At 41.0% G+C, this 13,910-nt stretch overlaps 1 protein-coding gene across 2 annotated transcripts; it reads left to right on the top strand.

Moving 5' to 3' along the window:
- The first annotated feature begins 497 nt into the window (after positions 1-497).
- Positions 498-5,077, top strand: LOC116324399 (microfibril-associated glycoprotein 4-like). 2 transcript variants are annotated; one of them, XM_031744978.2, is made up of 5 exons: positions 498-763; positions 2,470-2,508; positions 3,994-4,090; positions 4,197-4,364; positions 4,773-5,076. In XM_031744978.2, the coding sequence occupies exons 2-5, from the start codon at positions 2,482-2,484 to the stop codon at positions 5,024-5,026; spliced, it is 546 nt and encodes a 181-aa protein (XP_031600838.2). In that variant the 5' UTR covers positions 498-763; positions 2,470-2,481; the 3' UTR covers positions 5,027-5,076. The 2 variants fall into 2 exon arrangements, with proteins under 2 accessions (XP_031600838.2, XP_039472346.1); XM_039616412.1 differs by lacking the exon at positions 498-763 and having other exon boundaries at positions 2,297-2,508; positions 4,773-5,077.
- The last annotated feature ends 8,833 nt before the right edge of the window (positions 5,078-13,910 follow it).

Consider the following 13,910-nt stretch of genomic DNA (forward strand, 5'->3'; position numbering starts at 1 on the left):
CTGCAGCGTGCACACTCATCCACCCACACAGACTTTAAAGAACTCTGTTAACTTGTTGGCACATCTGAGCTGTTTGCAGCCCTGATGATCTTTGTTCTGACTGTTTATGAGTATACTGTGTGCCTGTTATTGATGGTTGCCAGTAAGGCAGCAGGAAACATACAGATAAACACTTTGATTGCCATGTTTAGGTTATTCACGTGTCAATAAATCATTAATCCTTTGCTATAAAACAGCTCAGACATCAGATCTCCTTCATATCATTTTATTAGAACAATGACGATGAAGGTAAGTTTAGAAAGTTTAACTTTGTTCATCAACAGATTTCAGACATTTCTCTGAAAGAATCTGAGCTGATAGTTTTTTACAGGCTTTTTTTCTGTTTTTCTTAATAAATCCAGTAAATGTTTAAATGTTGATATTCACAAACTAACTTATTGCCTGTGCTGCACACAACTACTGTGCTGAGACTCAGAGCTGCACTGTGATGGTTTCATGAAATCAGAGAACGTTGGCTCTGAGGTTGAGTTTGCACTGCTGCTGAGTGACAGTCAGAAATGCAGCAGCTCTACATGATGCTGAAATAAAATGAGAATGTCTGTTCCAGCTGCTGTCAGTCCTCCTCCTCCTCCTGGTCTCTCTGCTGAGCAGCTGTGCTCCTCTCGTGCTCCCGCTGGACTGCAGCGATGTCTACAACCAAGACAGCAGCCGACCCAGCGGCGTGTACACCATCTGTCCCATCGGAGCCACGTCTGCTGTCCAGGTAAACTGGAGCTCACTGGAACTGACCTGCTGCACCTCCTGAGCTACAGCCACACCACAAATTCACCAGTTTGTCAAAATATGGGAATTTTCATAATTAAACTACATTTTAATGAGACAATAGAGTAAAATATGCTTGTTTTAGTTTTAAATGTACGTGAAATCTTGTTTTTTATATGAAACAAAACGCATTCACATGTGCCTAATAATATGGCCAAATACTCATAATCAGGACGAGGTTTGTTTTACAGCCAGAACTCTTAAAATAAGAACGACACACTTACTTCCTGTCCTGGAACAACGCAACAGAAAATGTAAGGAAACCAAAACAACAGTTTTCTCTTCAAATGGCTACAAAACAGGAATAAAATGAAGAACATCCAACAATTAAAGCTGACATGAAGAAAGGCTAATTTACTCTGTGGAGTCCCAAAGAATGACGCAGATTTAACTCTGTCAGTGAAACTGGATTTAATAAATAAGAGCTTAACTGTAACTTTAAAGTCAAGGTTAGCCTAAATGTAGAGTCACACTAAAGCAGCTGAAGATGTTTGGACACACGGACGCAGAGTACGTTCAGCCCAGGTACGTTCAGCTTCACCCACATGCACAGTTTTCTTCTCCTGGTAACACGAGACGTCCAAACTGTCCAATCAGGTTCAACACACATGTGACTGTTACACTGTTATTATAATTATTATAACATAATAGTTTCTGAATAGTTGCTCATTAAGGTCGAGCACTAATAACTGTTAATTGTCTCCTGCCTGTCAGCACATAACTCACTAAATAAATAAAGCCTGCAGGTTGGACGCTTATTGATGGCACAGTGGGTGGATTTGGAGTGTCCCTTTCACAGACGTTCAACAGTCAAACCTAAAATGTGAAACCTGCAGAATGATTCCTTTCACTTCTTACTCATATTTTTATATATACAAAAACTGAGCAATATGAAAATATTTCAGTGTGACAAACTTTCTTTCCTAATAAAAACAGTTACAAGTAAAATCATATAAAATGACACTAATCTGTTTTAATGTTGAAGATTGTTATTTTAGGCATTTAACAGTTTTTGTTCACAATCATTAAATGTTTGGATATCCTAAGAATAATATAGATTATGCATTTATACTTTTACTGTTTTTAACCAGAAAATACACAGAAAATATCCCATCTGGTTAATTTGACAGTATATTGTGTACTCGCATGATTACACAACATATGGTTTAATTACTGAACACATTCATTTACTTCTTTTACTGTCATTTTAAACCGAATGCATCAAATGTTGGATTTGTTTTACAACACAAAATTAAAATGTAACAGTTTTATCTTCTAAACAAACAACAAATATTTGTGACATTATTTTCAACTGTTCCAAAGAAAGAAAATCATGTTTACTCACAGGTACAGTTAATGCTTTTTATTTTTTATTTTTGTAATGTTGTTGATATTGAACATATTTAAAATAATATTTTAATATTCTGTGAAATGTATATGAAATATTCAGTTAAATTAAAAATAGTTTTACAGTTTAATGATACTAATTTATTTATAATGTCCAATTCATAAGGTCTGAGCTGAGCACTCAGTAGGAGGTTAAACTGGGACCAGTTACAACCAGTTCCTGCTGATACTTCTAATCAAACTGATATCAGTATTACACACTGAGATCTTTAATTAATGTGTGTGTGTGTGTGTGTGCAGGTGTACTGTGACATGGACTCACTAAATGGACGCTGGACGGTGAGTATTTGAACTCCAGCTTATTTTCATTTTGTGTGTAAAATTCAGTTTTATTTATACACCAAATCACAACAACAGTCACTTCAATGTGCTTTGTATTGTAAGGTAGACCCTACAATAATACATACAGAGAAAAACCCAACAATCATATGACCCCTATGAGCAGCACTTTGGCGACAGTGGGAAGGAAAAACTCCCTTTAACAGGAATGACTTGAAATGAAATGAAAATGACTCAAGGTTCCTCACAGTGTTACTGGAGGCCAAGGTAATGCCATCCAGAGTAAGAATCTGCTTAGATACCATATTTCTAAGATTTTCAGGGCCGAGTACAATAACCTCAGTTTGATCTGAATTAAGAAGCAGAAAGTTAGCGGCCATCCAGGTCTTTATGTCTTTAAGACATTCCTGCAGTTTAACTAATTGGTGTGTGTTACCTGGCTTCATGGATAGATAGAGCTGCGTGTCATCTGCATAGCAGTGAAAATGTATGCTATGTCTTCTAATGATGCTGCCTAAGGCAGGGTCGGCAACCTTTAACACTCAAAGAGCCACTTGGACCCAGTTTCCACAAAAGAGAGAGCACCGTGAGCCACAAATCCTTGTTGACATGTAAAATGATGATAACACTGCATATACTAGGCTAGTGTGTTGCTTGTGACCTTCACTGAGTTGAAGGTCTCTTTCAAACGAAATAAAAGCAAAGTTAAAATATACATGCAGCAAACCACTGTTTTGATGGACACGTGCAGTCTCTCCTAACAAGACCAGGTTTCCTCCAGAAAGTTTCCTAATTATCTATGAAGCCCACATCTTTGGTGATCACAGTGGTCGTACACAGGAAGGCAGATGATTACGGTAGCAGGTGAATGAGGTGGAAACCCTACTAGGACAAGCTGAGGCGACAGAGGTGAACAGCAGTCTCACAGAGTGTGTCCTCCTGAGGAACGAGGAGGTCAGGTGGTGCCGGAACAGGATGGGCGGTGACCAGCATCAGCTCTGGATTTTGAGTCTGATGGTGGAGCAGCAAAGGTGTAGATAGCTCTCAGAGGAGGCTGGAGAATGGGGTCAACCAGCTCAGTAACAGGAACAGCACTGACCCTGGTGTTGATCAGAACAAGCTCATGATGACCTGATGGTGGAGAACATGAGGTGGTCGTGTGTGGAGAAAGGATACAGTGCTGTAGAAACAGTTAAAGTGTGTAAAAGACTGTAAATGTACTGTTTCCTGTCATGTGAGAGAAAACCAGTGTTTCTCTGTAATAAGTAGAGAGGAGCAGCGGTGTGGGGAAAACCTGCAAACAGGAGTCTGGCTGCACTGCTGCAGGCTTCCAGGTACTCACTGTTGGAGGCTTCAAGGAATCAGCCCAGCTGTCTGCACGATGTCCAAACTAAAGTCGCAGGGCGTTGGTGGTACCTGTCTGTGGTTCTGACTAGTCTTGAATGCCGTGTATGTCCAGCTGGTTATCCACCTTCTCGTCCCCAGGTGTTCCAGAGGAGGACGGACGGCTCGGTGAACTTCTACAGACCCTGGAGTCAATACAAGATGGGCTTCGGTAACCCTGCCAGAGAGTACTGGCTCGGTGAGCAAAGTGCAAAGCTGAAACTCTGATGTGAGTTTGTGGACACATGTGGAACCAGAGAAGCTTCACATATCAGAGACTTGTGCATGTTTCTGGTTGTTTTTAGGCCTCGAGAGGCTCTTCCACCTCACTCTGAGGAAAAGGTACGAGCTGCTGGTCGACATGGAGGACTTCAGTGGAAACAAGGCGTTTGCTCGTTACTCCTCGTTCTCCATCGATCCAGAGTCCTACGGATACAGACTGCACGTGTCTGGATTCATTAACGGAGGGGCAGGTGGGGAAATATTCTGCTCTGACTCTGAGAGATGAATAAGTGTCAGGTCTTAAATCTGGTTCCCTGTTTAAACTTAGTTTGAAACCTCCAACAAGTTTAGTTCCAGAGACGTTCCAGCTGTTCCATTTACTGATGATGTCATTACAGCATCATGTGATCTTCATGCTGTTCAAACAGGAGTCGCTCACCGAGGGCTCTGCTGACTGTTTCCATGGAAACAGATAAAAAGGTTGGAGCTGTATCCCACCACAGATCAGGTGGTGTGGAGGATTCAGCAGGTAGCTGAACCTGCTGCTTCTTTGAGTCCAGTCTGTGTCGTGGTCCACTGAGAAAACTCCCAGTACACCTGCTGACCAGTCTGACTGGGATTAGCGGTAATGTTGGGATTATTCAACTGTGTTTCTGCAGGAGACAGTCTGAGTGCTCACAACGGACAGAAGTTCTCCACATTTGACAAAGACCAGGACAGCTCAGACGCAAACTGTGCCAAAAGTTTCCAGGGTGCGTTCTGGTACAACAACTGTCATGAAGCAAACCCTAACGGGGTTTATCGTTGGGGGGCTGATGGTACTATCTTTGCTGTTGGCGTGGAGTGGTACCACTGGAAGGGTCATGACTACTCCCTGAAGACCATCAGCATGAAGATCCGTCCTGTGCAGTAAATCTGCAGAACAAACACAGAGACATTTAATAAATATTAGTGCTGTTTAAAAAAAATTAACTAATTAATAGCACAATTTTCTGTAATTAATTGTGTTTAATTGCAATTACTGATCAATAGCCTGGCTGCAATTAAGTTTTTTCAACTTTATATTTAAGCTTGTAACTGACATTGCAATATAATGAAGTAAATGCAGAATAAACACAAAGAATGTTAAATGCTTAAATTCAAATAGAATTTGAATAGTTTTCTTTAGTCTTTTAACACAGGTTCTCTCCTGTGAAATACAACTTTTTAAAAAACCTTATATACTAATAGGTAAATATACGCTAATATATAATATATATTAGTGCTGTCAAACAGGGTTACTGTGGATTAATTTTGATTAATCACAATTAAATATCATTCATTTTTATTCTATATTAATTGCATTTCATTTTGCGTGAGCAAACAGACTCGAGAAAAACATGTTTATTGACCATCTTGAACATTCATGTTAACAAAAAACTCTGTAAACATTTATCCACTCCCTCTGTCACTCTTGGGGAGGCTTCAAGTCCTTGACACGAGGAACCAAAGTTATGTAAAGCGCGTGTTCTTAACGATATTAACAGGTCTGCAGTTTGTTGCCATCCACTTGGCAATTGTGTCAGTCAGTATGTCCGAGGTCGACTTACTGAGTTCCCGATGCTCCGTGAGTGGGTGACGCGTTAGCCAAAGTGCTAGCAGCATCCCAGAGTAACGTATGCTTCACGTCAATGTGATATTTTAAGCTGGACGTGCTTTGATGAAAACAAAATTCCATCTTGCACAATGTGCATAATACTTTCTGTCGGTCGACTGTTCCAACTTATATTTTTTTAATAGAGATTGACAGACCACGTGACTTTCGCGCATTGCATTGTGGGTATGAATGGCAACAAAATCAAAACACTGCATCAAGCGCTAGCATTTCCAGCACCGGTAATCATTAATTCTGCGGTTTTAATCCCTATTTGCATTTTATTTGCCCCAAAAACAGTTATGTACAAAACGACGGAGAACACGGCAGGTCCGTACAAAGACAGACTTGATGAAAAGGCAAAAAAAAAAAAGGACGAGGAAAAAAACCAAGGAGTGAAAGGGTCAGACCCATACGAGCATACAGAGTGGAGTAAGGACGTCAGCGTGCTGCCCAACTTTCATCACGCACATATTTATTATTATATGGTCCTAAGTGTGAGTGCATACACTCACAAGATGTTTATTAACTTCAGATCCCTGCAACAAGCCCAGGTCCAGTTTACTTTGGTGATTTGGACTATTCCATTTCACAGCTGTTGTTACATTTTTTTTCCTTTATCTCCTGTACAGGCAAACGCATCTATTTGTCATTTCAGGTTAGATTTTCAGATCTAATAGAAATAAAATGAGTGTTTCGTAATTCATTCAGTTTATTTTCTTTATTTATAACTGGCATTATTGTTTCATTCTATTATAGAATCTTACAAGAAAGAGGCAACATTGTAAAAATCCATCATGCTTTATTAGCTGCTTCGGTGAAAAACAAATCAACAATGCAAAAAAAAAAAAAAACATTGCAAAACAACATACTGGAAAACAGTTATTCATCACTTGATTGCTTCAATACAACCCTTGGGCACATATATGCGGGACGTTTCGTGGCTGTTTTGATATCGCTCTCTCTCTTAACCGATCAAATCTGGCTGTGGTAGCAGCTTTAAACTCAGTATGACCCAGGCTGATAGAGGTGCCCAGTCTGCATCGCATTCCAGCATTTTGTAGGCTGGTTTTCCTACAAAACACAACAAACATTAACCCGCAAAGCCACAGTGAACAAAGCAGCATAGCGCAACGAATTCAATTCAAATCAATATAAGACTTATTTGTAACGTACATCAACAATTATGTTATGATAAATTACATAATAACTACAACAGAAGACGTACCTTTGTGGAAATGCTTGGAGCAGACTAACATGTGAGCTGGAGTGTTCTGGGACGTTATATTTGGTCTTCGAATGGCTGCAATCCAGGCCATCCGTCGGCTCTTTGTTACTTCGGAAACATGGCTTAAACAATTTCTCTTCCACGACGTAATCCGATAAAAACCGATCTCTTTACCCGTCGGCTTCCCGTGGCTGTCATGCGACCGGCTATTGCAGTTAATAATACAACAGCTTCTTGCCATTTTTGTGTTTCTTTTTATCGCTGTGTGACTGTTTTCATGTGAAAGCCTGCGTGCGCTAGTACCGCTTGCCACTCATACCCAGAATCCTTTGCGGTTTTACCCCGGAATGACGTCACATTTTCAATCTCTATACCCAGATTTCCCATCGAGAGGGCCGATCTGCGTTTATCATCTTCCATATTGAGTTGATTGGTGCAGCTGCCCGTCACTACCAGATCTACTGCCCATTTGCGCATGTGCGAAGGTAACTCTACTTGGACAAACTGCTCAAAATGTGATGACAGAAACATTTCAGGGATTTTGAGTCATTCAGATGCATTAACTGTGTTAAAAAATTTTTAATCTCGTTGACCGTGATGGTGTATTAATTTGCGTTAACGCATTAATTTTGACAACACTAATAAATATATAACTATAAATCTTTTACACATGACTTTTCAAATTTTTACTTTGTTCATTTGATGCATTAACCGCATTATGATTATGAATTGAGTGTTTTGTATGAAACTTAAACCAAATAAATCTATATGAAGGCTGTTCAAACTGTACTACAGCAGCAAACATCAATATGAAGCAGTTACAGTAAAAAGTGAGACTGTTGCAGATTTTTAATGTGTGTTTTCACAGTTTAACAGTGTAATCAAAGACTTTCTACCTGTTTATCCATACATGACATACTGTGTACATGTTGGATTTACTTCATTCAACAGTGGACATTGGTTGCACACAGATGTTTTTCTTTGGCAGCAACTTAAACAGTCGAGTTAAATTAACACAAGTGATTCATATCCAATAAACCTGAGCATTTAGTGTTGATTAAATGTGACTGAAACATGTTTTGATGAAGTCATTTGAGCTCTTGGAATATTTGAATCTATCACAATTTTTTCACTTTGTTCCAACACTGTTCAATAACTTTTACCCCAACACTACTTGGTCACTGAAATACTCCATGTTATCTTCATATTACATGTTGGCATTATATTCCAGTATCAAATACACAATTTTCCAATGGAGGCCTTATAACAGATTGTAGATGGTTGCCAGGATCCACCAGTAACCTTTCAAAATAAAATGTCTGATTTCACTGCAGTGACAGCAGGTAAAGAACTGAGCTGACATCACTGCTCTACTGAAACATAAACCAGCAGTAATGTCAGTTTTTCACTGTTTTGTCGAGGATCTCAGAGAATCTTTAACCTTCAGAATCAGTAGATGACATGAATATTTGAGAGCAGCAGTCAGACTGTGAGTGTGTAGAAAAGTCTCACTAAATTTGTGAAGCTCTGATACCTGATATGAATCATTATCAGATGCATGCTGATAATAAATGAGAAACAAACGTCTCTTGTTGTCTCCTGTGTCATTCTTTGCTGCCCTCTCGTGGTCACAGCGACAAACTACACCTCCACCTTCTTCAGGGGCAAAAATGCAAATATTACGTTTCCAGATTAATTTAATATCTATTATCAATAATCAATCACATGACTTCTCATAATTTCACTGTAGTATTAATGAGATGAATATACACAATGCTCGTGGCTCCACGTACTCCAGCTAGAAACCCTGCCCTCAGTGTTCTGCTGGGTGAGCCACAGCTACTCCAGCACCAGGGGAGTACCAGGCGCCTTAAACAGAAATAAACTGATCTTTTCAACATAGTTACCCAGCAGAGTGAGTTAGATCTCCTGAGTGCAATGTGTGATGTTGTTGAGTCATGTGCCATTCAGAGCAGCAGCAGTTGGGTGAGGGGAACCAGTAGGACCCCCAGCTTTTGAGCAAGGGTCTCATCCAGAAAACTCAGCTCCGCTCCGGAGCCAATGTGTCACAATCTGGCTATGAAGCTGACCATGGAGATTTTTGGATACATAGAAGAACCTGGAAAGATGACATGAACATAGCAGACGACCCAGTTTGACCTTCTACATTATCTTCTGTTGATTCAGCTGTGCATGTTCCTTGTTCAAGTTTGCTTATTTCTTTCCAACCAGTTGCTCTACCTGAACTAGAGAAGCTCGTGTCAAACGTTAAAATGTGTTGTTCCCCAAACGACGTAATTCCTCCCTGTTTTCTAAAAGAAGTGTTTCCTACTGTTGGACCACATATTCTGAACTTAATCAATACCAGCCTCTTGTCAGGTCAAGTACCAAGTGAGTTCAAGCATGCAGTTATTCATCCCTTACTTAAGAAACCAGGCTCAGACACTTCAATTATGACAAACTTCAGACCCATTTCTAAGCTTCCTTTTCTGAGTAAGATCCTGGAAAAGATTGTTCACACTCAGCTGATGGACTATCTAAATCAGGGGTCTCAAACTCAATTTAGCTGGGGGCCGCTGGAGGCAGAGTCTGGGTCAGGCTGGGCCGCATTAGGTTTTCCACAAGAAAGGCATGGTTAAAAAATTCCAATCTTCTCAAATCTCTTTATTTTTATTTTTTTTTAACACAAAATAAGATGAAAAATAAATAAACAAATTAAGAATTAATAAGAAAATAAATCAATCTGTAATACATAAATAAAATAATAATAAGATATTTTTAGTCAGTGAACTTATGTTTTTTTCAGTCTTCTATATCTGCTGTATTTAGATTCAAATGTCTGTATTAACAGTTCTATAACCTTCTTCTGAACATGAAGGGAACACTGTAGAAAATGAACTGTTCTTCTGAACATGGCTTCTCTTGCCTCCTCCTTGCTGCTAGAGACCTGGCAGTGTTTCCTCTCGCATAGCCGAGCCAGATTTGGTCTGAGGGAGGAAGCAGTTGCGACCCTCAGTATGTCTTGAAGATGATCATCCGTAAGTCTGGACCTGTACTTGGACTTATTGAAGTTCAAAGTGGAGAAGAGCTTTTCGCACAAGTATGTGCTACCAAAAAGGCACATGGTCCGCTTGAAGGTTCGGGAAAGCCGAGGGAAACTAGGGCTCAATTCTCTCAAAAATTGTCCAAGCTTGTCTGCTTTTCCACTCACCTCCCTGAACTTCGCTTTGAGTTCAGAGTTGCACTGCAGCTCAATGAGCTCCATTTGAAGCACAGAAGGGGCATCTTGCACATCAGAGGAGAAGGGGTCCGCAAAAATGTGAAAGGTGGCTCTGTGTGTCTTGAAGTCAGCAAATCTGTGATCAAATTCCTCCTGTAGCCTCAAAATGACATCAACATACTTGTCAGCACTGAATGGTGTGCCTGCATCCACGAGTGCCTTGCATGCTGGGAAATGGCAAAGGTTTGTCTGAGAGAGCTGAGCTTTCCAGAGCGCAAGTTTTGTGGAGAATGCTCTCACGCTGTCATAGGCAGCACTGACAAGTTGCCCCTGGCCTTGTAACTTCTTGTTTAGTACATTAAGCTCATGTGTTCTATCAACAAGAAAAGCTAAGTCCATGAGCCATTTGGGATCAGTTAGCACAGGAACACTAACTCCATCCTTCTCCATGAAGGCTTCACTTCTGCTCTCAACTCAAAAAATCTCTTTAATACATTTCCCCTGCTGAGCCAACGTACCTCAGTGAAGTCGAGCAAGTGCCACCAGTCCATTTGTCCTCCCTGTCATTGATGGCGCTCCATCTGTTGTTATTCCAACAAACCTCTTCCATGGCAAACCAACATTCTCAATGACATCACACAGCTTGTGAAATATCTCCTGAGCGGTGGTCTGGCCATGCATTGGAATCACTGTGAGCAGCTCCTCCATCACTTCAAAACTGTCATCAACACCACGGACATACATTGGGATCTGGGCAGTGTCGGTGATGTCTGTGGTCTCATCAAGAGCGACTGAGTGTACGCTGAAACATTTGGCTTTCTCACACAGTTGGTCATAAATGTCACAGGTCAGAAATGCGATCTGCTGCGGTGTTGGCAGAAAGGCTGATGTTGCTAAACTGACCTTTCTTTCCCGGACAGACTATATTTGCAGCCTGCAATATGCACCTTTTGACAAATTCACCTTCTGTGAATGGCTTCCCTGCTTTAGCAATCATCTCACTAACCACGTGGCTTCCACTGCTGCATTATTCTCTTTGGTTGCTTTCTTGAAGAAATCTTGCTGCCTCAGTAGATCTGCTTTAAGACTGGCAACCCGGTTCGCTCTCTCATCTCCTGGTACTTTGCATCCACCTCAGCATGTCTAGTTGTGTAATGACGTTTCAAATTGTATTCCTTGTGCACCGCAACTTTCTCTGTGCAAATGAGACACGTCGGGGTGCCCCTGTGCTCAACAAAGAAATATTGCATTTCCCACTTTTCCTGAAAGTGTCGGTGCTCATCACCAACCTTTCTCTTCACTGCAGGCTTTGAAAAAGACATGTTTGGGGCTATGTAACATTTATAATTCTACTTGGTGTCACTGTCGCATTGAAGTTTCAATCAAGCATTTAGCCGACGGACGTCTCAACGCGTAGAGAACGCCATTTCCCCTTCTTTTTCTTGCAACCGTAGCACGGCGATCGGCAGATAAGAAGCCGGTAGCAGTCTCCTTTGTTTTTACGCTCGATGTTCATGTCTTTCATGATGACACGAACACCATGGCATTTGCAGATGGTAGAAAGTACAGGGATAGCGAGCGCAAAAAAGGCGACTGCTCACGGCGCCGGGCTGTTGTTACAGGAGAAAGAAGCGGAAATGACACCGTGACACATAACAAATAACATCACCCGTTTCTGATGTTAGTTGTTTTGACTGCTTTTATATTATATTGAAATATATGTAATGTTCATGTTTGCTGCAATGCAAACGGAGTGATGCAAATAAAAAACATCGACCCACAAATTACGGTGCGACCCTATAATTAGTCAGGTTACCGGGGACTGTTGTTGCCGATGAACAGGTGTCGCTATGTGACTGCAGACTAAATTGGGCTGCATTGAGTTCATTACTTTTCTTTTACCCCGCTGCCTATGCATCACAGAGTTAATATACGGCCTCTCTCTGTGAAAAAATAACTAAAAATCCCACTGACGTGTGTATAAATCTATATACGTGTAATGTCCCGCTGTGCAGCAACTTAAAAAAAACCCAACTTTTTTTGAAGTGTTGTGAACGCAGCGCGCTGGGGCGAATGTCTGCGTTTGCCCAATAGAAAGGAGGCAGCCAGCCAGGCACAGAAAAGAAAGAAACACTCCAGGGCAATGCTGCTGTAACTTTTACTCATTGAGAAATGTTTCCCTGCTTGCATCAAGCCCGGCTGATAGTCACCTGAGATCCATATCCCACCCCGATTGGTAGGTTAGTTCAGCTCTGCACACAACACTGTAAAGTGTCATACATTATCAAACTCGCGGGCCGCACTAATATTAAATTGTCATATTAAGGTGGGGGCCAAAAACTATCGTCCTGCGGGCCGCAATTGGCCCGCGGGCCGCGAGTTTGAGACCCCTGATCTAAATGGTTTTCAAATTCCAGAAGCTCTTCAGTCCGGCTTTGAGCCGTTTCACAGCACATAGACAGCTCTCATAAAGGTTATGAATGACATTTTGTTAGCGACGGACTGTGGTAAACATGTAGTGCTTGTTTTGTTGGATATGACTGCTGCATTTGACACAGTGGATCGTGACCTGCTGTTCTCTCGACTACAGCATTGTGTAGGAATTTCCAGCTTGGCACTTTCATGGATAAAATCAAATCTCTCTAACAGGAGCTTTTGTGTTAAGTTGGGTTCAGCTTCATCCTCTGTGGTCCCTCTGCTATGGGGTGTACCACAGGGATCTATTATTGGGCCATTACTGTTTTCAATTCATCTCCTGCCACTGGGTGCGATCTTCAGAAAACATTCAGAAAAATTTCATTTCATTTATATGCTAATGATAGCCAGCTTTATATACCTTTCAGTCACTCTGATTGCTCCCCGATTGGACTCCTGCTTGATTGTCTTAGCGAAGTTAAGTCATGGATTGCCCTAAATTTTTTAAATTTTAATGAACGTAAAATGGAAGTAATTTTATCCGCTCCCAGTCGTTCCTCTGGTACCCCTGATGTTGACTTTGCTGCTCTGACTCCTCAACTGAAGAGCTCTGTTACTAATCTTGGGGTAAAAATCGACACTACACTAAGGCCACGTATATGGGGTGGTGAAATCTTCATCCTATCATCTCAGACGTCTGTCGAAGGTTAAGCCTTTTCTTTCCAGGTGTGATTTGGAAACTGTCATCCACGCTTTTATAACCTCATGCTTGGATTACTGCAACTCCTTTTTATTAGGGGTTGGCCAGGGCACTCTGTCAAGCTTGCAACTGGTGCAGAATGCTACAGCACGGTTTTTAACTGGTAAAAGAAAATTTGAGCATGTTACTCTGGTTCTGGCCTTCTTACATTGGCTTCCAATTGAATTTAAGATCAATTTTAAAATCCTTTTACAGCTTTTTAAATCCTTAAATTGTCTTGCACCAGTATATTTGCTGAAGCCGTATGTCCCCCCTCGCTCACTCCGGTCAGCATAGCAGCTGTTGCTCTCAGTCCCTAAATCACCTTTGAAACTAAGAGGAGACCGAGTGTACTCTATTGTGGCCCCGAAGCTTTGGAACGATCTTCCTCTTCACAATTAGGCCGTCAACATTCAATATTCGCTGGCCTTTGACTCAGTGAGTAACTGACACTGTTATTTTATTGTTATTTATTTATTGTATTCTCATTGTATTTTCTTATATTTCTGCTGTACAGCCCTTTGGTCTGCATGTGTTGTTTTATAAAGTGCTATATAAATAA

Source organism: Oreochromis aureus, linkage group 8 (genome assembly GCF_013358895.1).
Source record: "Oreochromis aureus strain Israel breed Guangdong linkage group 8, ZZ_aureus, whole genome shotgun sequence".
Lineage (NCBI taxonomy): Eukaryota > Metazoa > Chordata > Actinopteri > Cichliformes > Cichlidae > Oreochromis > Oreochromis aureus.